General features: G+C 35.4%; 1 protein-coding gene across 3 annotated transcripts in view; it reads right to left on the bottom strand.

Moving 5' to 3' along the window:
- Positions 1–26,847, bottom strand: part of Fra10ac1 (fragile site, folic acid type, rare, fra(10)(q23.3) or fra(10)(q24.2) candidate 1) — a 60,102-nt gene that overhangs the window by 25,714 nt on the left and 7,541 nt on the right. The window contains exons 1-10 of one of the 3 annotated variants that reach the window (XM_005407522.2): positions 15,633–15,839; positions 13,695–13,768; positions 12,170–12,265; positions 11,992–12,037; positions 8,633–8,709; positions 7,538–7,621; positions 6,846–6,930; positions 4,667–4,712; positions 1,589–1,702; positions 87–129 (exon numbers count right to left, since the gene is read on the bottom strand). In XM_005407522.2, the coding sequence (XP_005407579.1) occupies positions 87–129; positions 1,589–1,702; positions 4,667–4,712; positions 6,846–6,930; positions 7,538–7,621; positions 8,633–8,709; positions 11,992–12,037; positions 12,170–12,265; positions 13,695–13,768 (665 nt within the window). In that variant the 5' untranslated portion in view covers positions 15,633–15,839. Of the gene's footprint in view, positions 1–86; positions 130–1,588; positions 1,703–4,666; positions 4,713–6,845; positions 6,931–7,537; positions 7,622–8,632; positions 8,710–11,991; positions 12,038–12,169; positions 12,266–13,694; positions 13,769–15,462; positions 15,840–26,847 lie in introns of those variants that run through there. The other 2 variants (XM_005407521.2, XM_005407520.1) reach the window with 2 other exon arrangements.

The raw sequence follows: 26,847 nt of genomic DNA on the forward strand, positions 1-26,847 counted from the left end.
GTCTACATTTAGAAACTCAGTGCAGGTAAATGACTATCTCCAAGATTCCTAAACATTAAAAATTATATTTTAAAAGACATTCTTACCTATGGTGGAAATTTAATTTAAAGGAACATTCTTGGCATAACCCTAAAAAGAAAAAAGAGGATACCAGTAAATTGCTGAATTTAAATAACTGTGCTGCAACTATACTCTTAATATCATAAATCTTCATTTTCTTTGTATTTCCTTACCATGAGGGAAAAAAAAATCACAAGTTCAAGCAAAGCCTGAACTACATAGTTATACTGTCTCAAAAAACAAACAAAAAAAGTACACATATAGGACATATATAATAAAAATGGTAACAGAATGTTTGAGGAATTGCAAAAATTTTAATATAACATCACTTTAAAAATGGTGTTGTCAGCTGGGTGTGGTGAAGCAGGAGGATCTCCACAAGTTTGAGGACAGCCAGGGATACATAGAGTTTAAAGCTAGCCTGAACTAGATAGCCAGCTCCTGTCTAAAAAATAGTAACTAAATGATGTTGTCAATTTAATTAAACTGTGTTCTATTTAATGCGAACATTAATGTCAAATTAAAGATATCTAATAATAATTCTACATAATATAGTATTATATAATAGAAAAATAATTCAGGTATCTTCATTCCTTCTAAATTGCCCTAAGAACTCTCAAAAGGACAGATAATTGTTGTCTCTTCTTCTGCTTTAATCTTTCTACACTGTTTCCTAACAAGCATGTCCACGAAGAATTCAGAAACCAGTCTGTATTGACGTCATGTGGGTAGACTGGTGACTTCTATAAGGAATGGGCAGAAAACTCTGAAAGACATATTTACTTAGGACCCAGAGAATGCTGAAGACCATTTACATGAGGGATAAGAGCAGCTGATAAATGGAGACTAACTTCAAAAAATATAATAAAAGGACAGATTCTATAGCATGCACAGTAAAACAAACTGATATATTATGCAGTACATCCCTCAGTTGTTAAGACTGACACTAAGAGTTATAATTTCCTAAGAGGTCTCTTCACTAACTTCCAGAGAGAGTAGATTTATTATCCATACTCCAACATTATGGCTAGAAAATTAGGCAATGCGATATTATACATTGCTTTTTCTGATATTCTGCCTCTTAGCTATGGAACTTAAGTAACATACTCAAGGTAATGGAAAAAGATCTTCACTCCCTAATTACCAGCTTGCATTTAACTTTAGAATTCTGTTACCAGCATGCCACCATAATGCTAAGAATCTGCAATCTTCAGGTTCAAAAATCTTTGAGAGTTTGAAAAACTCTAAGAGCACTACCAGGAAGATATATTAACATTTTTTATATTGAGTTTTAAGTCGTCCACACATTTTCAACTCTAAATCAAAGACAAATTTGGAAGAAATCAATTTTTTTGTTTGTTTGTTTTTTGTTTTTTTGAGACAGGGTCTCACTGTGTAGTCCAGGCTGGCCTTGAACTCACTTTGTAGCCCATGCTGGCCTCAAACTTGCAGCAATCCTTCTGCCTCAGGCTCCTGAGTGCTGGGATTAAAGAATAAATCAATATTATCTCCCCTAAAGTCAACTTACTTAATTTAACAAGTGCATTTCTCTTTTCACCATGCTCAAAATAACCAAAATTAACTTCCCAACTCTTTAAGCCTTCTTTTGCATCACAACATTTATTTCCACAAAAAAACTGACCTGTAAAAAGGAAAGGAATATTAGCTACTGTAGCTGACAGTATTTATCAATATGACCTGTTATTAGCTCTAATTTTACTCTTTAAAAATATGTAAAATCTAAGCTATATAAAGTCAGTAGCATTAAAAAGTAACTGATCACAATTATAGAATGTTCAATAAATATGTATACAAATATCAAAGCAAAGGGCTGAACTATTATCAAAAAAATCTGTCATAATTATCATTTGATACATTATTTACATTTAGATATAGAGTTTTAGTGACTCTCTACTAAGAAACTTTACACTTTAGAAAGTGAGAATATTGAGTCTATGTATTAAAATCCTAGGGGCCAGGGATATAGCTTAGCAGCACAGCACCTAGCCTGGCAAGCTCAGGGACATGAGTTCAATTCCTGGTATCAATCAATAAATCAATAAATCAATAAAAAAATAAAATAAAACCCTGAAATAAGTGTATTTTCCAAAGTACATGCACTTATACTTAGGTGAATCCTTTCAATATTTAATTGTAATACTAAATTAATATATTAAGTATTAACATAAAGGCATTGATTTAAAAGTACTAGTATGAAGGGGCACCAAGAACACAAAAATTCTAACACTTTGAGATAAAGTACAATAAGTAATCAAACTTGATACTCTGAACTTTTAGAATCACTTGTTTCTAATACTAACCTGACATCATTATGTCCACTATATATTAAAACTCCCCCCAAAAAGGACTAAGACTGATGATCCAAGAAGGGAAAAAAAGAACCTACTCAACAATTATTTAGTTTGACAGAAAAAGTCAACATCAAACTTCTACTTGTACAAACAAAAACCCAATAACTTACACTGATGGAGACCACCATGAAGCGGCTCTCAGCAGGATTTAGTATTAACCAATTGGCTTTTCATGTTTACCTGGGAGCTGTCTGAAGCTTAGGCACCTTGTCTAAAGATGGGCAGTGGACTCAGTAAATAAACCTCTATGGGTCACTGGGCACCGCTGAAGCCTGTATTGGCTCGTGAAGCTGTGATGCTTCAAAGGACAAGATAAGGCCACAGCTGAGGACGTTTGGCTCCAAGCCCAATTAACTACAAGGAGACTGCAGCTGCAGGCCCCACACTCCTACAATAAATACCAACCTAAAGATAAGGTAGTTCTCCTGATTTACATAATTTACTACTTGGGAAAATTCTTCCAAGGTCCTGTGAGATTCCTGTGTTTTCTTGCGTATCCTCCTCCTTTGTTTGAAAACCAAAGAAATATGGGCTGCCCAGAGAAGTCTTTGGCTAACTCAGAGAACATTGAAGTTGTAAGAGAGTTAGTCCCTCTGGGAGCCCTGAAATCATTTCCATTGTCTCATTTATTTAAGCCTTCGCCATCCATTAGCTTGGGAGATTGCAGGCCTGATCAGCCTGCAATAGCTTAGGGTTATTTAACCCAGTTTTTGATATTACATCACAATTATTTGCACCAACAGGAGCAAATCTGAAACCAGTTAATTCTTTTTTATAAAAATGTAAAAAATTACCAAAATGTATTTAGAATATTGTCATCCAAGCTGCCTATTTCTAACTCAGTCTCCTTTCACTTATGACAAATGAATACTTTATAAAATCTACTCATCTGGTATTATCTGTAAAACACAAACAAGTTATAATTAACAAAATGCCAGCAGCCCTTCTTCTTCCTCCCCATGAATCCTTTATTCAGTTATATGAGTCTGGAGAATACCCACCGATTTCTGAAAATGTACCACTGTACATTTGCCTGAAAATCTCAACAGTACAAAATTTTTAAATTGTGAGACATTTCAGGATCTCTCACTATTTTCAGTAAACACAAATGAAAATGTAATCCTAAGAAAAGCTAAAAATAGCTTTAAATTTATTCTTTACCCCTCTCTGAAGTGCATTCAGGGCTGACCTTTTATTATTTACACAAAAAAATACTACTGCTTAATTTTGTTTGTTTGCATATCTAATTTCACATCTAACATAAAGAATATCCAATTTATGGAAGATGCCTGCTACCATAAATGTTTCATCATTTAAACATTTGTAAATGTTTAAAATATAATCTTGTAAAAATCTTGTAAAAATGTAATCTTTATTTTCAGTTTAATTTAGATTTTAAAGTTTAAAATTATTCCTGCCACTATACAGTATTCAGAAATATCAGCATTCAAAATGTAATTATTCTATAAAGAATTAATTTTATACCACAGACAGTATAGAGGCATGGTTTTCAGAAGAACTTTAAGAACAGATTACAACAATGCATAGAAAAAGCACTTTCTGACTGCCAACCAAATGTTTGTTCTTGGCTATTGGACTAAACTACTCATGTGGGCTCAGTCTCAGATATTCCCTAAAATGAGAATAGCCTATACAAAAATTTTATTAGGTTCAAAGTGATATTTAATTTCTATTTTTAAAATATGAATTTTGTTTGAATACAGTAATACCAATTTATTGTTCTAAAAAGTACTAAAGAAAGTGAAAGAAGCAAGCTTTCTTTTGTTTCTTGCTATTAAACATCCCAGGTATTAAGAGACTGAACCCAGGGCCTTCACACTGAGCTATACCCTCAGCAATTTTATTTTGAGACAGTTCTAAGTTGCTACATTGCCCAAACTGGACTTGAACTTGTGATGCTCCTGCATCAGTGTCTTGGACTGCTGGAATTACAGGGAAGTCCCACGATTCCTGGCTAAATCTTTAACTCTAAACACTTTCTACATGCCCTCCACTGAATGTTTTAAAGGCAATACTCTAAAGGTAGTAATCATTAAAGCATTATATTCTGACCTTTGCTAATAATGTATCACAAATACATTTTTCTAATTTTATTTTAGGAACAACAACAATCTGTTGTACATGGGAGGAATAATCTTACTCAGTGTCTTTGATTAAATATCATAACAAAATAATGTATCCTATGTAAAAGTAAAATTTTAAAAAATAATTACCTTTTCCTGAAATTACTTCTTTTTCTACTCGCCACCTAAATCCGAACTAAGAAGAAAAAATTTACATTCTTGTCAAACTCTATTTAAACCTTTCGTTTTCTTTTCTTTTTTGAGAAAAAGTCTTGCTATGTACTTCAGGCTGGCCTTGAACTCACTATGTAGCCCAGGTTGAGCTTAAAGTTGTGGTGATCCTCCTGCCTTAGCCTCCTAAGAGATTACAGGATTGGGATTACAGGTGTACACCACCACACCCAACATAAAACATTAAATTTAAATGATATATATATAAATCTAAACAAGGTGTCAACCATAATGACATTTACCACCCAAAATAAAACCCTAATTCTCATCCTAATAGCATCTTTCTCTTATTAGAGGATTACAGATACTTGAAAATACATTTGAATAATTACCAATCTATCTATTATGAACAACCTCCTTCCACTTTCAAAATGCCCTAAAAGTTACAAAGATCAGGTCACAAGCTATCTACATTAAAAACTAATATATGCTGTTTGATGGTACTGACAAGAGAGAGAGATTGTGATACAGCGAAGAGCCAGTATGTTATAATGAAAAGAAGTACAACACGTAGAGTCAGATTATGTAGGTTTGTTTTAGCTCCACCACTTAACAGCTGTCTATTAGGCAAGTTATTTCACCTTATGCCTCGGTTTCTACATTTGTAAAATAGAAATATGAGTACCTACTTCTTTGGGTGAAGAGGTTTAAATGTGATAATAAAGCATTCACAATAGGGACTAGCTCACTGTAGGTATGAGTTTAACAAATAGTGGCACACAAGCCTGTTTCCTATTTTTATAAGTAAAGTTTTATTGTAACAACCACATCCATTCATTTATGCATATATACCTTTACAATAGTAGAGTAGGTGTTTTTAATGGAAAAACTCAAATATTTCATTTTTATTTATGTATTTTTTTCCCTCAGCTAGATTATAGCTTTTTCTGAAGGGCAATCATCATGTCCAGTCCAGCTTTAATAAACACTAAAAAACAAACTATAAATGAGTTAAAGTTAAAAAAGCTGCTTTGTTCCATATCCCTATCAAGATAGTATTTTATACTATCTTTGCAAGGTAGTAACCTCAAGTAACTCCCAACTGTTGTGGTACCTTTTGGATTAGATGTAGTAATTAGTTGGCACAGTGATGAAAGCTATGTACTAGAGTGCACAAGCAATTGAGACTTTAAATGATAGCAAGTGTGTGAGTTTGTAAACAAAGTTATACAATAATGAATATTATTATTGTCTATAAGGAACTGAAAAGCAACACACATACTATATTAAAGGTACTACAGAGAAAATTATACCAACCCTAGTTCTAAAGAGATTAAACTAGTTAAAAGAAAAAGAAATCTTATGACATAAATTTAAGATAGGTTGTCTTAGGGCCAGGGACATAGCTCAGTAGCCTGAGCGCCTGCCTGGCAAGCGCAAGGTTGTGAGTTCAATTCCTGGTACCCCCCAAAAGAAAAGAAAACAACTACAACAAGATAGGTTGTCTTTCTTACTATACTGCAAATATAAGCTACCATAACATATACTATTTATGCAACACTCTCTCCTTTCATCTTTCCAACTGAGACTGTCTATTCCTGGATGATCCTCTTAGCTACAAATCTGAAGTTTGAGCTAGAGATAAAAGTAACTTTAGTATTAACAAAAGACATAAAGTGGCAATGGAAATTTGCCATTACTAATTAGCACTGGCTGAAAAGTTAATTTTATTAGAATAGTCATAATTATGTAACAGATTTGCATCTGCCTCTAAATGTAATCTATTAAAAAATTCTGTCAATTTCAAATATCATCTGTGAAACACGACATCTTTTTGCAATGTTACAACCATCCATTATAATCACTTAGAGGCTCTAGACTTCAGTCAGGATGAACAGGATCCAGTAGCCACTTGTATTTAATTTTAGACTTTTCATATCTCAGTTCACATAAAAAACACCTTTGTCTTTATAAATTCCATAGGTCTTTTGGAAATCCCACGGCTGCACAGGTTAAATGGTCAAAATGATACTTTACAGATGTAGGACAACTTAGGCTACAATTACCATTTTTTAAAAAAAAATGTGGGTCATGATAATATAATAAAAATACTGTACTTGAATAAAAATTTCCTTCTATAAATAATTAGTGGGTATACCTTATTTTCTTTGTATTTACTGAGATCTGCTATGCAATATTCCTTGAATAATTTATCGTAGTATTTCTTTGCAAGTCTCTTCTCCCTAGATCCATAAAAAAAATAAGTATTATTATGCTTAGAAATCCAACCACAGGTTGCTACTTGGAAGCAATGTCAGAAAAATAACTTCTATAATATAAATATCAATGTTTTAAAAGATCTATTCTTACATGTGCACCACATATCTATATATTAACTGTTAAAAATGGTTCTCTCAGGGAGGGAAAGAATCAGAAATGAGAAGAAGAATTATTCTTCATTTTTTACCATTTGTACCTTAGATTTTAAAAATCATTTTCAGGTATTAATTTTTCCCAAATTATTTAAAAAATTTTAAAAGTATATAGTACCGTATTATAATATACAATGTCATAAAATAATTATTTTTTAAAGACTAAGTCAAACCATGAGAAGTCTTTCAACTGCCAAAAATTATAAAATGAACCAAATAAGAACCATGAGAAGTCTCTAAACTGCCAAAAATTATCAGACAAACCAAACAAGAATCCTAAACATGGTTTCACGTCCTTCATTCAGAACCATCCTATGAATGGGCTGAATGCTTTGAGTAAGTGACAAATAAAAAAACACAAAACAAGAGACAGGACTAAAGCATCTGATGCATTAGAGCTCTTGATAGTTAAAATTACCAAGTCATCTCCATTTCATCCTCTTCGTTCCATAGGAATCTATGATTTTCTCGTATAACATCTAAGTCTGTCTTGTCATTTTCCCTGGAAAATAAAATAAGTTCAATATGAAATCAAAATTAGTCAAGGTTAGGAGACTAAACAATGCTGTGAGATTTTTAAAATACATAAAACTAATAGTTCTATGTGTGAATATATATGTATATATATTTATAAAAATATTTCAATATTTTCAGAAGGTAATTATAAAAAGTTCAGCTACAGAGGCAACTTAAATGCATAAAAGAATTCATCCATCCTTAGCAGTGGTTTCAATTATGCAAAGGCTGCTAAGTTACCAAAAGTAGGATGAGAAACCTAACTAAGCACTAAGTAAGTTTCAGAATCTAACTAAAAGACAGTAACACTATTCTGAGATCTAATTTTTTAAAACATGGAAAGTTACCCTGTTTTACTAGTTTCCTAGGAAAACTGAGCAAGGGAAGAAAAGTGTTGGAGAAGATGGTCTGTCAAGATAAAAAGCTAACAGTTTGGGGGCAGAATAAATGATTGTTGAGGGATACAATCTCCCCTATCATATATTAAATTGATAGGGGAGATAAATTTGGAAAGTTCAGACAGTACCAACATTTTATAGAGTTCTATCAACTCAGAAAAGTAAGTAAAGAAATCCATTTAAGACAAAAAGCTCAAATACAAGAGCTTCCAATAAAAAAATGATTTTTATGTGTAGAAAATTCTAGAGTGAGATTTTTTGTTTACCCTCCCTTTTAAAAAGCAATCCTAAACATTAAGGTCTAAAAATATCTTTGTTTTAAACACCTTTGTCAATAAGACATGTGAATATTCCTCACATAGCCTGCTATTGAGAGTGTCATACCCAGCTTAGCAGGTGAGGAGGTTACTTGAGGCCTGCTGCAAAAGAATTGGGATTTATGAAGATATAACTTGCTATACACTACAGATGGCCTCTCTACCTTATGATATGACGAGGAAACTGAAACACAAAGCTTCAAATCAGTGACTGAATCCAAGGCACAGTAGCTATAGATACATACTTCCCTTCCCACTGTATGTACACTTCATGATACTTACCCCAAACGCCTGAAGTCTTCTTTTTTGCCCCCATAGTATAAAATATAGTCATTTACAAACTTTGTATGCCTTTGATACTGAAATGCAAGAAATTAAGGGTTTTACTTGCTTAGGAGTTGTTTGGTGTTATGATCCATTACTGAGTGAGATAAAAGCATAGTATGAGTCTATTTCAGCTTTTCTAAACATGCAAATATGTACTATACATGCTCATACATTCAAAAAATCTAGGTGAGTATATATTAAATTGTTAAGGGTAAAGACTGTAAAGCAGAAGGGCTTCCACTTTCTACTGAACACTTTTTCAAACATATTATGTGAAATGTAATGTTTGGAATATTTTTCAACCATATAGTACTCTTGTGATAAAATACATCACCAGGTAAGAAAGACAGCTTCCCATTCTACTGCTAGACTGTACACAACTTTGTTCCATCGTTCACTCTAGTGATCAAAGTAAGAAAAAGAAATTATGGTCTCTAAAATGAAAAATTAAAATAAATAAATAAATAAAATAAATAAATAAATAAGTAAAATGAAAAATAAGGAAAAAGATTTATTTTTCATTATTTTAAAATATAATTTTGCTATTTCAGAAAAGATAACACCTCTAAATAGCAGATATACTTTTATAATATTAACTCCTAGCATTAGGCTTATGAAAAAAGCAAACGTAAGAAATCAGATGTTATTTTTTATATTTTTAATACTTAAAGAATCCATGCATGTTTATTTTGAATACAGTATAACAATATATATGAGCATTTTACTTTTTTTTTAGAAAGCTCAGTAGCTAAACTCTAGAACTGAACATGCATATAACATAGCTGACCTCACCTTTTATGAGTGTGTCTGTGACTATTTCCTATTATATTAAAGATACATAGGTGGAAGTGGGGGCACATGACTAATCCTAGCACTAAGGAAGGCTAAGGCAAGAGGATCACAAGTTCAAACTATATGTTAGTTACCTTCCCATCAACAGAACATAATACCCCCCCACATCTGCAACTAAAGAAGGAAAGGTTTATTTTGGCTCATGGCTTTAGAGGATTAAGTCCATGGCTGGCTAGCTCCAGGATAGAAACATTATGGCAGAAGGGCACTGAAAAGGAAAGTTGCTTAACCCATGGCAGCTAAGAAGCAGAAAAAAGGGAGGAGCCAGGGCAAGAACCCACACTTCCAGATCTTATCCCTAGTGGTTTGCCTCTTCCAACCCAGTTCCATCTCCCAACACAAGTTTTGTGGGGGGAATTTTAGATCTATACCATAACAAGTCCCATTTGGGTAACTTACCAAGATCCTGTTAAAATTAAATAAAAACATTTTTTAAAGAGGTAAGAATATAGCTCAGCGGTAAATAAAGTGCCCCATGTTGTTAAACACACACACATAGATTTATCACAATATATTCTAACAGAAATACTTAATCAGAATAACACTGAGAGAAAGGAGAGGAGAGAGAGAGAGAGAGAGAGAGAGAGAGAGAAAGAAAGAAAGAGAAAAAGAAAGAAAGAGAGAGAGAGAGAGAGAAAGAGAGAGAGAAAGAGAGAAAGAAAGAGAGAAAGAGAGAAAGAGAGAAAGAGAGAAAGAGAGAAAGAGAGAAAGAGAGAAAGAGAAGAGCTAGAGATCTGGGCTCTAGCTCTTGAACTACCACTAACTGACCATGGTAAATCACTTACCCTATGAGAGCAAGATCACCAAACTTTTTCTGTAAAGGGCCAGATAGAAAACATTGTGGACTTTGTAAGTCATACAGTCCATTGTCACTGTTCAGCTGTATGATTTTAGTAAGAAGGCAACCATAAGACAACATGTAAATGAGTAAGCATGGCTGTGTTCCAATATAATTTTTCATGTCCAAAAACTGGTGGTTGATGGAACAAAGATACACTTCTTTCACAATTAATAACCTTGGACATTATACATAAAACAAATGTAAGAAGATTCAGAGAGTTGGAAAGAAATAAGTATATCAGACAGGGACTTCAGACTAGATGAAACTGGCAACCTGTAAATAGTAATAGGTACAGACTAACACAGCCTCAACAAAAAGCTTGTTCTGTCTAACCAAATGACCAACAGCCAACATAGCAAAACCAGTAACTCTGAGACAAGAACTCTACTCCAGCTGTTATGGTTTGTGTCTGGATGTCCCCTCAAAGCCTCATGCAGTCATGCATTTTAGAGTTTATGATTGATTGATCCATAATCCAATGCTGGGATTATGGGTATGAGTGCTACACCTGCCCTGGGGCAGATAGTTTGCATATATAAAGGAGAGAAAGAAGCTGCTTGCCACCACGTCTCAATTTTGCTCTTGTTGTTTTTGCTGTCTTCCAACGCCATGAACCCTTGCCCTCTGCCATGTGCCACTCTGTCTTGGAACCAGCGGAGTATGGACTGAAACCTCCACAGACCATGAGCTAAATAAACTTTTTCTTAATTTTGGGTATCAGGTATTTTGCCTCAGCAATGAGAGAAAAGTAATCAAGACATCAGCCAAACATGCCAGAAAAAACTGTGCTGGCCCTACGCCGGAAAGAAATGCCTGGACTTCCATCCTCACCAGGCTGTAACTAGATGACCCTGTGCCCCCAGTGGGGTCAGAGAAAGCAGAGTAAATGTTCAAACGCTAAAGGAAAATACCAGATGAGATCCATAGGAAAGCTAAGCTACTAAGTTAACAAAAAAAAAAGAGTAATTATGGATACAGTGATACTTCTATAACTTAAAAGAATTAGATGACAGCAAAGTGAAACAGATGACTATTGGTAGGGGGTTAAACTAATACTATCTCCTCCCAATCCTCACCATAGCGAAAATACTCAGAAATATATCAAGTCTTGCTTGGCTTCTCTTTCATTTTCCAGTATTCCAGCAGCAATACAGATGGCCACTACAGCAGCTAGTGTTATAAGCCACAATTTTATTGAAACATCAAGTTGAGATATGGCTTCAACAAGGAAATAGATTATAAATCGCTTCCAGCCATATCTAAGAATTAAAGCCAAAGCAGGCCTGGCTATAGTCCACAAACAGACACAATTTTAAATACAAGTTTTACAGAGAACTTAAGTAGCCAAGATTCAGGTAGGATGAGAATTAAAATGAGATTAAAGATTAAGAGAAGCATAGGAAAGGAAAATGATGAAAATTTGACAAAAACAAGTTGGAAAAAATATTTCAAGATTCATGGACTTTATAAGCTTATTTATAGAATACTAGTAATATGTCTTATTACTTTTGTCTCTAAATCTTTACTATGTATTAGTAAAACTAATGTATAAGATTTTATGATAAAAATATAAAGTAGGATAAAGCAGATTTTAAAATATCTAGAAATATAAAAAGGATACAGCATCCATAGCTATGAGATGAAACCTTCTATTTCTTGCTTCTTCCCTATTTAAAAACAAAGTTTATTTTAAGCACATTCAAATGTCTATATTTTAATTCATAGAGTCAGATCCCCTAGTCTTTGAGTTTATGAAATATCTTAAACCAAAGAAAGTAATTTACATCAAAATATCATACCTATCCAGCAGTTCTGCTGCAACTTGCTTACTGGCCACCTTTCCCTGCTTTTCTTTTTGAAATGGCTTTTGTAGTAATAAATCATCTTCAATTTTCCTGGTATATTAAAAAGAAAAATTATTAAGAGTTAATTTTTCTTAAAGGTTGCTTCCTAATTCTTTATATTTTCATAATTGAGCATGTTTTAAAGAATTGACCACTCCACTACTGAGCTACATCTCCAGCCAACAGAATTTTTAACTTAAAAAAGACACAAAGATCTTTAATAAGACATTTTACATCTCTTTAATTTTATTTAATACCTATAAAATGAAGAAGATGAAGCCAGTCACGGGTGGTACATACCTCTAATCCTACTACTGGGGAAATTAAAGCAGGAGGATCACAAGTTCAAGTCTGAACTACACCACTTAGTAAGAATCTCAAACTAAAAAATAGAAGGAGCTGGGGATGTAGCTCAGTGCAAAGATCCTGGGTTCAATCACCAGTACCAATAAATAGACATATAAAACAAACATATAAAACGAACCAAAATATAAAACAGAGAAGATAAACAATCAAATGCATGAGTTTTAATGTCATACCTCCCAGGTTCCTAGCTCAAATCCTGACTCGGTCATTTATCACCTTAATTTTCATCTTAATATAATTAAGTTACTTAATTTTTCTGTTTGTGTATTAAGGATAAGGAAACTTTTGGAAAAAGAAGGGCTGATGACAGAAGATGTAGACCACAGATGTTCAGTCTTAGTTATATAAACATAACTCTAGAGCAGAACACCCAACTAAATTTGCTCAGATTCTACTCTTACAAAGTAGTATTTTTGACTGAAAATCTAGAAAATTTAAAGCACTTTGGTTATCTATGAAGGCTGAGTATCATAAAAATGTTCAGTCTCAGTTAGCATCCCTACTATATTGCTCTCATTGTGAAATAATATACCTATTTCTGTAAGTTTGGTTAGTATGACTCATCAACCACTCTTAATGGATAAAATCAAATTTCTACCCTACACAGACAACTTGGCCAAGATGTAGCCTCTTATGATACTCAGACTTATGTGCTGTCAGTTCTTATCCCTTCCATTCAGTAAAACCTTCCATAAGCCTCTTCCTTTCACTTGTGCATCCATGTAAACATAAGAGTTACCTTGCACTACAATCTCATCTTCCACACTAACCTCACCTGGAAAGCAAGTACTAGCAAGAGAGCACCAATCAAGCCCCTCTGAGTATGACATTTTCAAATACACAGTCCAGAAAAATTTGAAATCTGTAATTTTTTTTACTTTTTCCTCCTTCCTGTTCAATAAATCCCTTCCCAGCACAAACCTTATTTTATTTTTCCCACAACTATTCTCCAATTTTAAATCAATTTATTACGGTTTAGTAAATAAAAATTAATTCACTAGGGCAGTTGCTTTCATATACACACAAATAGAATCCAAAACCTCTCAATATTATTTATTTATACCTCATATTAATCTAGAAAGGATGCAAAATACAGATCAATAAAGTTACTTACCGCTTTTTCTTTTTGCTCGACTCTTCACGTTCATCATCACTAAAATCAGAGTCATAGCCTCCATGACCATGCATCTGCAAAGGAGTATAATGCCTAAGTTTAGAATTGAAATTACCAATTGTTCAGGAAACGGAACACTTAAGAAATAAAGAGATCTTAAAAAGCCACAACTGTTTTAAAGGAACATGGTAGACAGGTTACTGTTCAAGGGTTACCCAGCCATCTAAAACTTTCATTTAGGGTTTTTTTTGTTTGTTTGTTTGTTTGTTTTCCAGTACCTGGAATCGAACTCACGACCTCGCACTTGCTAGGCAGGCACTGTGCTGCTGAGCTAAATCCCCAGTCTCATTTACCTTGAAATAAACTTACCCTTCAGAAAATGCATCAACATTTTTCACCCTTAATTATCTTTAGAAGAAAAAGGGAGGTGACTCAGTGGCCTTTCCACCGAAAACCAGACCCGAAGCTGCAAGGAGACTATATTCTCAGCAGTGCTTCACTTTTGACTCAGATTAATAACAGTTACTGTTACTTATGTATCCCACAAAGATGTCTCCATCAATGGCAAATTATATATGTACCTTTGGTCCCATAAGACTATAATGGCACTGAAAAATTCAAATTATTGTATCTTTTTCTATGTTTAGGTACACAAATGCCATTTATTACAACTGTCTAGTGTTAAGTACATGTTGTACAGGTTTATACCCTAGGAGTAATAGACTATCCTATAGAACCTAGGTATGTAGTAGACTATACCATCTAAATCTGGGTAAGTATACTCTACGATGTTCACACAATGATGAAACTAGTGAGGTACTTCTTGGAACATATCTCAACCATTAAGATATGCATGATTATATTTATCACCAATATTGTTCCAGACATTGTACTAAGTACTTTACAAACAATGCCTGTGACTCTCAAGTTTGGAGCCATTAGCTCCATTCTAACGATGAAAAATATCAAGGACATACGAATTAAGTGTATCAATTTCATAAAGGAAATAATCTCATAAAGGAAATAAACTGATCTACCTGATTCTTATGCCCACAGTTCTAACTATTCCAAATTGCTCCTCTGGAATATGATTAGCTATATCCTATAGGAATTACAATATGTGTGATTGATACACAATCAATTAATGAAATTTGTCCTGCTACCTTTTTCAACATATGTCAAGATTTCTACTTTCTTTTAGGTTTATTCAAGGTAAACTGCCTTATCCATTGACTTAGTCAATTTTTCCTCGTTCAATTCAGTTTAGAAGTACGTAGCATTCTTACAAATGCTGAAAGACCTCAGTTGTCAATCTTACTGAAGGAAACTCCTGGCTCCAGGATTACAGTGAATTTGGGACACACACTAACGGCGGACAAAAAACCCTATCCTTGCTTACACCTCTCACAGATGTACTGATCCTACACCCTCACCTTCTTCCTACCTTGATGTCGAAAAACCATAGCGCGGTGCTTGGCTTCCTGTTCTAATCTCAGTCTACCAGAATTCAAAGCGCAGCTCTGCACTTTTCCCTTGTATTTCTTTCAGCCTGTTCCCATCCCCTCTGGACCTACCACACCTACAGGGCTTTCAGAGTGGCTGGTGCGGTAAACCCTGCTAATGTTAACTGCGCGCACCGCCGTCCTCTTGCTCCCTCCAGCACCGCCACTTCCTCTCCTGCCCCACTCCCCCATTTCTTGTTCTCCGGCGGCTTCACACGTCCCATACTGTTAACTCAGTGGCTGTATTACAAAAAGCTTTCACTCACTTCAAGCTACGAAATCAACTGACAAGAGCCAGAAAATCTCGAAAACGGAGACGCCGAGTATTTCCGGAATCCGTCACCGGAAAAAAAAAATTACAATCCCCAAGTAGGAGGAACGAGTTTCGAGGTCTTCCTTCCCGCCGCCGAATACACCCGCGGCCGTCCTTACACACCCCTGCCCTTCTGTGCCTCCCTGCTCTGCCAAGTTCGCCCCGTGAATAGTGGCAGCTGCAGCGACCGCCGACGACCTGAGAGAGCCGCTACAGGCCGTCCGGCTCCGCCAAGACCGCGCAGCTCGTCACCGCCCTTAGGGCGGCCCCTCCTTCCTGGCCCTCTCCCTACGGTTCCGGACCGAGAGCCGCTTCCGGTTCGACTCCGCCGAGTGTCACACCTAGAAGGCACCGTCCCCGGGTGCGTAGATTTTGTGCTACAACCAGAACACCTACAAGAAACAAGAGCGGCAGGAGAAAAGGGCCGGAAGGAGAAGCAGAGACTGAATGCATTTCATGAAGTGCAGTCTACGTTTTTTGCCGGGCTCCTTTCTTTCCCCTCTAAGTAATCTCCCATGTAGTACTGTGTGACACTGCCCGCATGTCAGCCTACGCTCGTCATTTAAAAATATATTTTGTTTTAGAAGAAAAAAGCCTGTCTGCCTATCAACGGCCGTTCTGTCTAGTAACCTTAGTAACGCCTCCTCAGAGCAACTTCAGGCAGCATCTCAGCCTCAGATCAGCTTCTCCTTTTCCCTCTCCTCCCAGTAAAACAGTTCTCAAAATTAGAACAAAAATAACTTTCCATCGTTTCACCACCCACACAATAGACACTGTTCTAAATGCAGTGTCGGTGGCGGAAGAACTCATCGAATTTCTGAAGAAAGAACAGGGAGTAGGAGAGATTTTACAGGGTCGTGGATTCTCTGCCAACAAAGGACCTGGCACATCTGAAAAGAGATCCAAAATAGAATCTTTTAAAAAAAAAATTCAGGCAGGAAAAATTAAATTATTTTAAGCTCCACCAGGTTCTCCTGAATTGTGCCTTTCCTGCATCAAGACGCCCACTGCGCTTTGCACTCTGATTACTGAGTTCAGGTCTCGTCTCCCTCAGGCATCTGCAGTTATTCATCTTTGCTTCCTCGTCAGTACCCAACCCTGTGCCTTGGAAATCACAAACGCTAATTAAATATTTGTTGAATTGAATTGGCACGACTCTGGCGTTTGCACCGGGCCCTTTTTATAGAAAACCTTGGCGCTTAAGGCACATTCAGTGTAGATCTTTTGATCTAAACAGCAGATATGTCTTTATCAGTTCAAGGCTCTTCTATCCTTGGCAGTAAATTATAGCTATATCCTGCTTTACCCAGCGCAATGAATGTTATCTTGAAAAACTGTAATTTATATAACTGCAAATGCAATTATTTCAAATGCAGTTAGATTATACTCTAATAAAAACGTTTGCTTAAAGTTTAAAGCAATGGGAAACTTCAGTTTAATATTATTCTATATTGAAATGTTTTGTCAAGTAATCCTTTTTTGGCAAGTATCTTGAAAATATACTTTGTTCTTTTATTTATTGCTAATAAAATTAAACACATCTGTACTTTGTATCCAAATTTTCTTTCCACCAATATTTGACACTTGGTAGCATTTTTCTTCCATTTCTGGCATTTTCTTCACTGTTGCTTCATTTTACTCCTCCAACAACCCTGGGCTGCTGTTATTAGCCTCATTTTTAAACAGATGAGGAAGAGAGGCACAGAGCTGAAACCACAAACTTAGGGTTTAGAACTGGGTGGTACTTGTCTTGTCACAAGAAAGACCCAGAGCCCCACCCCCAATCTATGGATTGCGTAGAAAGTAGCTTCTGGTTCCAACATTTCTCAGAATTTCATATCTGTCACTACAGTCCATTCAAGGAAAGGTTTCTATTTTTTGCTTTGAGCAGCTACTGAAAGAGAATAAAGTGAAAATACATGTCAGGAATAGATCACATGATCTGAATTTAAAACAATGAATACAGGATATGAAACTATCCACTCAGAAAATCTCAGATTAGCAATTATAGCTCAACAATAGTAAAAGACACAAATATTTATTAAATGCCTGCCCTGCGCAAAGTACTAGCATAATTACTAGGGCTATAGACATTTGAAAGCCACTCCTTAACCTTGAAGGTTGATTAATAAGAAAAACAAACTATGTGAATAGTAACCACAATGTTTTCTTTCATATGCCAGTGCCTAGAAAATGGCAGGAACCTGTGGTTCCCAATCTGTAAATTGTATTATTTCGATGAACAAGAAAATGTAATCATGCATCAATGTTGTGTAACTCCATTGAAGCAACAAAATGGTAGCTATGCGGTGGTGTTGACAGAAATTGAGTAGTAATGATGGTAATAATATCAGGTCATTTTTCTAATGCAAATTATAATCGTTTATTCTTCTAATACTGTATATGTTTGTGATTTCATTTCCCAAATATGATCACACTAATAGTTCCCATTGCACATGCTTTCTGATGACACTACTCCTTCACGGCAAACTGGTTCCTGTGGACCCTGCCGTGGTGAGGCATGTCACTGAGCACAGTACAAGTAATGCCAAGAGAAATCTAAGGTTGAACTGCAAAAGATGATAGAGCTCCTGTCTGGCTCTTCTGTCTTCTTCTGTAGCTCACATGAGATAGAATAGAAATGAGTTGTCTCTGCTAAGCCTATCCAGATTGCAGTTTCATAAGCAAATTAAATGTTTTGGAATAGCTTGCTGTGTACCAGTAGATATACAGAACCTCCTGTTTATCAATCCCCACAACATTTTGTGAGACTTCAGCCTCTTTAAATTTACTATTCTCTCCACCTGGAATCTCCTCCATATTTGTATGTCTAATCCTAACCTGAATTTAGATGAAGGAAGGCTTTCATGACCAAATTGTCATGGTAATCCATAGAGTAGGTAGGATTACCATGATACACACATTGCTTTCTGTACCAATTAACTACACAAATACATATGAATGATTTAGTAGTATCTGTCTTCCTCTGCATTTTTAGTCCTCAGTGCTCAACACAGTATGACACACACAATAGTTCAAAATTTTCAGGTGCTATTATCCCCATTTTACATATAAGGAAACAAATTTAAAGAAATTAATTCCCCCAGAGTCATGAGCAAGTAGATAGGAACACAAGTATAATTGACTCCAAAGTTTATGCTACTGAACACATTATCTATTGCCCTTCAATAAGGCCTACTGCAATTTTTGACACTAGATTAGAATCTATCTTTCATGAAGAAAAATTATCAGATAAGTTGTACAGAGGGATTAGTAAGAGGTGAGAAAGTTTTTGTAGAGGAAATGAGACTTAAGCTATCTTTTAATGCAGACCTTAAATAAGAGGAAAGGAGAGGGAAGAGGGGACCATTAAGGCAGTGGAGTCTCAGAAACAGATTAGAGGTAGAAATAACTATAAACATTTTAGGCAAATATCAGTAGATCATTTTAACTGGACAAGACATTTTGAAAAGGTGGAGGGAAGGTTATGTCAGAGAAGGAATTTGAAAGTGTATCTTGAGTGTTCTTGAATGTTAGATTCAGTGTTTGATCTAGATCCAGTGAAGGGTTGTGAAGAATAGGGTGGTAGTTTGGAATCAAATAAATTTATATTTGGATCCTGGTTCAGCTATTGTACTGGCTATGCGGTCTTAAGAATCACTTAATTTTCATTAACTTTTAGTCTTCTATAAAATGAGAATAATAATAGTAACTACTTCAATGTATTATTGTAAAAATCAATTTAGATGTTGTATTTAAAGAGTTTAGCCTAATACCCGGCACATAGTAAGTTTTAATAAATGTTCACTGTTGTTTAACTAGGAGGCAGTATATGTTATAGTAAATAACATATTATTCTGTCAAAGAAATGCATGAAGGCAAGAATGGCTGGAGGCAGGAGGGGCAGTCGAGAAGTTTATCAGAGCAGATGGCCCCAGATGCTGGCAATGGAAATGAAAAATTTAACTTAAGAGTGAGGTGAAGAAATAGATGGTAGAAGTTGTGACTCATTGGGCATATAGGATGAAGGATACAGAAGTTAAAGATGCTTTGAAAACTGAAAAGACCTGAAAGAAGTTAACTAGCCTGATGAACAAGGAGGAGTTAAGTGGGAAAAAAAATGATATTGTCATGGGGAAATGATAAATTGGCTTTGGATGGGAATTTGAAACTATAACAAAACATACAAAAGAGTAAAATATTTCTTCTATTCAAAATGATAACGTTGTATACTTTCTTGTAGCACTCTCCACCTCTTCACCCTCTATCTGTTCCAACTTTTCTGTGGACTCCCTTTGTCTCCATTCTCCACCCCTCCAACACAACATCATTGCTGTCCTCTGCATCAAAACTTTCGACTTCAAAGTCAACCAAACCTGCACTGGAATCTAGTCTTGTCACTTGCTAACTAGGAGACCTTGGGCAAGTTATTTTTCTGAGTCTTGATTTCCTCATTTATAAAATAGGATAGTAGTAGTACCTATATCATAGGTATTTATGAAGTTTAAAATTAAATCATGCAGACAACTCTTGTGAACATATCAAAGGCTTTAAAACATCAGTAAAAGATGGAGATCTATTAAAAATTAAATGATGCAGCTAAAATGATATCTGATTCATAGCAAGTGTGTAATAAATGTTATATCAGAAAAGAATCAGATTACAGGCATTCTTTTCAGACAATAAGTTTAACAGTTTACTCCTCAAATATGGTCCAGAAACAGATCCATACACATATAGTCCTGTAATCAATGTCTATGGTTAATTGTGTTCTTTTACATAAACAGTTCTGGGTTGGCTGAATAATATGGTTTTTTTAAATTCATGATTGGTATTTAACAGTATTCAAAAGAAAACCAAAAAATATCATCATAATTTCTTTCTTTTTGAAAATTTTTTTGTAGGAATGGGGATTGAAACTGGGACCTCATGCATGCTATATCTTCAGACTTTTTATTTTTCATTTGAGATAGGGTTTCACTAAATTTCCCAGGCTTGCCTCAAAGTTGCAATCCTCCTATCTTAGCCTCCAGAATAGCTGGGATTGCAGGTGTGTGCCACTACATCCAGCTCCATGATAACTTCCTTAGAGCCAGAAAAACTTTCTTAAATAGGACACACCAGGACCTAACCATAAAGGAAAAATAATTAAGAACTTCTGTTCATTCAAAAGACTTCATTAAGAAAATAAAAAGTCGGGGCTGGGGATTTAGCTCACCGGCAAAGTGCCTGCCTGGCAAGCGCAAGGTCATGAGTTCGGTTCCTGGTACCGGAGAAAAACCAAAAAATAAAAAATAAAAAAAAATAAAAATAAAAAGTCATCGGGTGAGAGAAAATGTCTGGTATATCCAACATATTATCAAAATATATAAAAAACTTTAAAAATCATATAAATTTTATACATATAAGTTATATAAAATCCAGAAACTCAAGAAATGAACATTAAGAACATAATGCATACAGTTAACACCAACTGAAATGCCTTAAATGAAAGGGACAGATGTAGAGTCGGTAAAGATGTGACAGAACTTTAAATTTTACATGCTGATGGTGGGCATGTAAAAGGTACAACCACCTGGAAAAATGTTAATTAGTAACTACTAATTCTGAATATACATATCCTATGTGTCATATATTCCACTCAGTATATTTTCGGCAGAGAACTATACATATGGTGACTGAAAAAAATGTTAATAACAACTCTGTAAGGAAAAAAACTGAAGGTAACCCAAATATCCATTGGCATTAGAAAAATAGTTTAGTACACTAAATTGTAGTTTATTTGCATAATGAAATTCTGTATAGCAATGAAAGTAAACAACCTATAACTATATGCACAACAGTATGGATGAATCTCAGAAACGTAATGCTGAGCAAAAGAGTATCGCATAGATAAAAGAATACATACATGATTTCATTTATATAAAAACAAAAGCAAGAAAATGTGATAAATGTATGATGTAATACAAATATTAATTAGCTAAACTTATTCATTCAACATTGTACATATACTTTAAAATAATATGCTGTGCATAGCAAGTACATAAAATGTTATCTATCAAATTTTGGAGTGTTGTTTTATTTTTGCGCTACTGGAGTGCTATACCGCTGAGTGGCATCCCTGTCCCTTTATATTTTTATTTTGAGGCAAAGTCTCACTAAATTGCTTAGGCTGGCCTTGAACTTGCCATTCTCTTGCTTCAGCCTTCCAATTTCTGGGTTTATAAGCATATGCCACCATGCCCAGCTTAGCCATCCGTGTTTTAAAAGTCAACTATATGTAACGTATCTTGTTCTAAGCCAAGTTGTAGTTTTCCTGGTGGGGATAGGAGAAGTGACTAAAAGCAAGAACAAGGCAGGAAACACAGGAGTCCAGGAAAATAACAATATTCTGTTTCTGATCCTGGTGTTCCATTATAGGAATGGTTCATTTGCACCTATGCGATATATATATATAGCATTGAATATAAGTATATCTATATACAGTTGTATTCCATGAAAAGTGTACATATGAAATTTTTCATTATTCTGAGGAGTTTTAAAAACTCTGACTCTAATAGGTGAAATTTTATCAATTAAAGCAATCAGGCAGTTCAAGACCAGGCTGAACTGCATAATGAGACCCTGTCTCAAAAAGCCAAATAAATTAATAAATAAAAGGCATAAAAGAGTAGGTAAGAGAATGGATAGATTTGAATTTCCTGGGACCTTGGAGATCATACCACATAAATGCTTGCAAACTCAAAAACAAATTTCCAAGGCAGGTGAGCCTCTGTATATGCTGAGAAAGACTCAGGTCAGTATCCAAAGGACTGAAAGTGCCCAGGCCTTCAACTTGGCAAGATCAACCTGTATTTCCTGCCTATTTCTAAGCCCAGATCCTGAAGACAGCTCCATGGTCTCCATAGTAAAGCTTGACTAAATACACCATCCAATAGTTATCTTTTGCAAGTTGGACAAAGGTCAGTCACTTGCTTGTGTAAAAGCCTGGAGGAGGCTGCCACAGAGGTTGCACTGGACAAATACTATGGTTGGAATGGATATTGAGAAGTAAAATGTAGAGACAACAGTATACCAATTAGCCGAATGAATTGATTGTCATTTTTAGGCCTGCTCTCAGGAGGCAAGGACAGAGACAGGATGTCTATAAATTTCCTCTCTGAGGCAGTACTAGATAAGGAGGTACTTACAGGGACATATAAAATGTGAGGCTGAGACAGAACCCTAAATGTCACTGGAATACTGATGTGCTGATTGTTTGTCACATAAAATCAACAGCTATGAAGATGTCATGCCTCACCTAGGAACTTCAAAAGGGAAAGATCCACTGTAATAGAAAAGGTCGATAGGTGCTGTGTCTCTGGATCTTTTCCGAAGAGCTGGCTGAGCCTGGGGCTATAATCATAGGAAAGACATAATCCCCACCATCAAGATTCACCTCTAGGTCAGACCCAGAAAGCAATAGATAATTACAATACAGTAGGAGTAAGCAGTAATAGAAACGGGCCCAGAGGGATACAGGAATACCAGGAAAGAAACCCTAACCCTGAGGGATAGAAGACCAAAATTGCTTCAGCTATAAAGGACTTGTTTATGTTTAAAATGCTTAAACCTCGAGGTTCAACTCTGTACTCCAAAGTGTGCTAAATTTGCATCCAAAGGAAAAGGAGTATGAGAATGTCCTCTCAGGTGTCCCACATTCGCCAGTAAACCCCAACAGCAACCTCTCTATGTAAGGTGTAAGTGAGAGTTGACTAAATCATATGATCTTGAAGTCTGCAAACACTAATTTAACTACATAAAGAGTATGCTTGTATGATTAAGGTAAGTGTCCATTGAAGCAAGGCATACATTTAAGGACACATGTCATCATTATTATGCAGTCAGATGGCAACATAAATAGTAAACAAGTTTTTTAGGTTCTTTTGAGAATGGATCTCGCTATGTAATTCAGCTTGCCTTGAACTCACTAACCCAGGTTGGTCTTGAACTCATGGCAGTTCTCCACATTAGCCTCCTGAGTGCTGGGATTAGAGGCATGTGCCATCACACCAACTAGTAAGCAATTTCTCTAAGTAATATCCTGATTAACAAAGTCTCTGACAGTAAAACCTTTTTAACAAGTTGTCCTGGTACCAGAGATGACGGTTGTAAGAAATCAAAAACTTCAACACACCAGAAAACATAAATGACTAAATAGGTTCAGATGAACACCAGGAACTAGGACATGGAAATTCTATGCCTATTTTTGCTTTGGCTGTGTAAAAAAACAGCATCCAAAGTAATGTTTGTATTCACTAAAAAAAACCTTTCTTATTGACACTATCACAGAACTGTAAGCACCAGAGGTATTTTACTACTTCCATTCTCCCTTGTTTGTCTGATTGGATATCCCTCTCCTGTCTCATTGGATGTCATTTTGTTTTCTTCTGTATTCCATAGTTATTTTTGACCTTGGGGTTTTTCTTTTTTTATTTTTCTGTCCTCTCTTTCTCTCATTTCTTTTTTCTTTCTTTTTTCCTTCAGTTCATTTTCATTCTCTCTGTTTTTCCCTTCTTTTTCAATGTTTCCCTTCTTTCTTAATGGTCTTACTTGTCTTACTCTCTTCTATAGACTCACTTTCTCTTTCCTCAACTATTTCTTGGATTTAAACATTCAAGTAAGTAAACATTGTCTCTGCCCTTTCTGACTACTTCTTTGTATTCTGTTTTATTCTTTCCCTTCCATGTCCTCCAGTTTCCCAAAACTTGGGTGATCATCCATTAATTTCCAGCCCTGACTCTACTGTATTTGACCTCATTCATCACTTTAGCCTATCTCTTAACCATCTTAACCCTCTGCTCCTGACAGGAGGATAAAATCACCTAAGGGGAAAATCACTGCATACACGTACACATGTATGTTTAACTTTGTTACATAATTTTAGAGTTTACTCCCATGGTCAGAGGTAACAGGTTAATGGATATCATGGCTTATCAGAAGTTAAGTTGCACTTGAAACTATTATTGTTACTAACTGTGCTACTTTCCCCAGGATGTCATATATATTATAAACAGTTTTTCTCCCCTGTATGATAACACTGTGACTGTGTGAGGTCATAATCACTACTACATCCCAGTATCAAAGCATTAGGAGTTGAGCCAAATACTAATCCTGCATCCTTTACAAGTTGGGAAGCTAGGGCCTTGGGATAGCTATAAGAAACCACCTATATCTAGAAGACATCCCTGAAGAACAGACACCCTCTAGGGAAACCTAAATGCTAGCAATAAAGCTATCTATCATAAAAAACAGGAAAGTATCAACATAGAAAACAAAATAAAATAAAAAAGAGAAAATAGAAAATGACAGAAGCAAAATACAACCCCAGACACCCAAGCCTACACAGGACAAGCCCAGAACTCAAGGAGATAGATGAAACTGAAAATCAAACATTGGAACTTTCTGAAATGATAGTAGCAGAAGTGAAAAAACAAGTGGAAAAGGTTATGGAGAAAATAATCTTTCAGGTACAGAAAAGATGCTTAAAATCAAAGATATTAGAAAAGACACAAGTAAAAGAATAGATGAGCTTAGAAAAATCGTGGAAACAAATAATACCCAGCATAGGAAATAAATGGAATCCACGAAACAGATACAAATAGAAATTTAAGAAATTAAAACCTGCGCTGAAAATATATGCACCAGTTTGGACAAAGGAGAGAATAGGATTTCAGATCTTGGAGACAGAATTACAGACAGTGATAATGAAAGAAAAGATATCTTAAAATTAGCAAGTGACCATGAAAAGTCAATCCAACAGCTGCAAGATGAAGCAAAGAAGAATAATATAAGATTGAATGGGGTCAATGAGAAAGCTAGAGACGCACAAATGACATAAAAACACTCTTCACAGAAATAATGGCAAAAAACTTCCCGAGTATGGATAAAGAATTTGACATACAAATAAGTGAAGCATTTAGAACCCCATACATTCCAGACCAAAATAAAACTACACCAAGACATGTAATAAACAAGATTCCAGAAATTCAGCACAAGAACAAAACCTTAAAATCTGTCAGAGAAAAGAAACAGATTACCTATAAAGGAAAGCCCATCAGAATCATGGCACACTTCCTAATGCATACCCTCAACTCAAGAAGAGCTTGGAGTGAAGTATTTCAGGTCCTGAAAGAAAACAACTTCAAGCCCAGATTGATGTACCCTGCAAAACTATCTTTCAAAATTAATGGAGAAATAAGATACTTCCATGACAAAGAAAAACTGAAGAGATTTATGAGCATAAAACCAACGCTATAAAGAGATCTAAAAGATATCCTAGACAGAGATAAAAATAACCACAATTCCAAAAACAACAACAACAAAAAAACACTACACAGGGCAAGAAATTAAACAAAGAGGAAAAGCAGGGAACTAAAAGCAGAAAAATATCCTGACCAAGATAAATCAATACATATCAGTTATAACCATCATTGTAAATGGCCTCAATTCACAAATCAAAAGAAACAGACTGGCAGAGTGGATCAAGAAACAAGATCAACAATATGCTATATGCAAGAAACACATTTAATGCAAAAAGAAATTCAGAGACTCAAAACCAAAGAATAGAAAACAATCTTCCATGCAACATGAACCCAGAAAAAAGCAAGAGTAGCTATTCTTTTTGTGGACAATGTCAATTTCAAACCAAGAATGATCAAAAGGGATAAAGAAGGTCATTGCATACTAGTTAGGGGGAACCATCAAGAGGAAGAGATAACCATACTAAATATATATGCACCAAATCCAGCAGCACCCAACTATATAAGACAATTATTAATAGACATAAAATATCAAATAAACAATAACACAATGGTAATGGGAGACCTGAATACCCCATTGTCACAAAGAGATAGATCAACTCGACAAAAAAACAGCAAAAAAATAACAAAACTGAACCAATCTGTGAACAAATGGACTTAGTAGATGGTTTTAGACTGTTCCATTCAACATCATCAGAAGGCATATTCTTCTAAGCTACACATGGAACATTCTCTAAAACAGACCATATACTAGCCCACAGAACATTCTTAAGTAGATACAAAAGAATTGAAATTATTCCGTGCATTATATGTGACTAACTGCAATGAAATTAGAAATTAATGGAAAAAGAAATACAAAAATGCCATAAACACATGGAAATAAAATAACACCCTCCTAAACAACCAATGGGTCACAGAAGAAATAAAGGTAAAGGGCTCCCTGCCTCGTAGGTGCCCAGAAGGAGGGGCCCAGGCGCACGGGGAGCCATGGGTGGGGAGTGCCGGTCTTCCGACTGGCTGGCTCCCTGCCTCCTAGG

This window comes from Chinchilla lanigera, unplaced genomic scaffold (genome assembly GCF_000276665.1).
Source record: "Chinchilla lanigera isolate Chin_1 unplaced genomic scaffold, ChiLan1.0 scaffold00106, whole genome shotgun sequence".
NCBI lineage: Eukaryota > Metazoa > Chordata > Mammalia > Rodentia > Chinchillidae > Chinchilla > Chinchilla lanigera.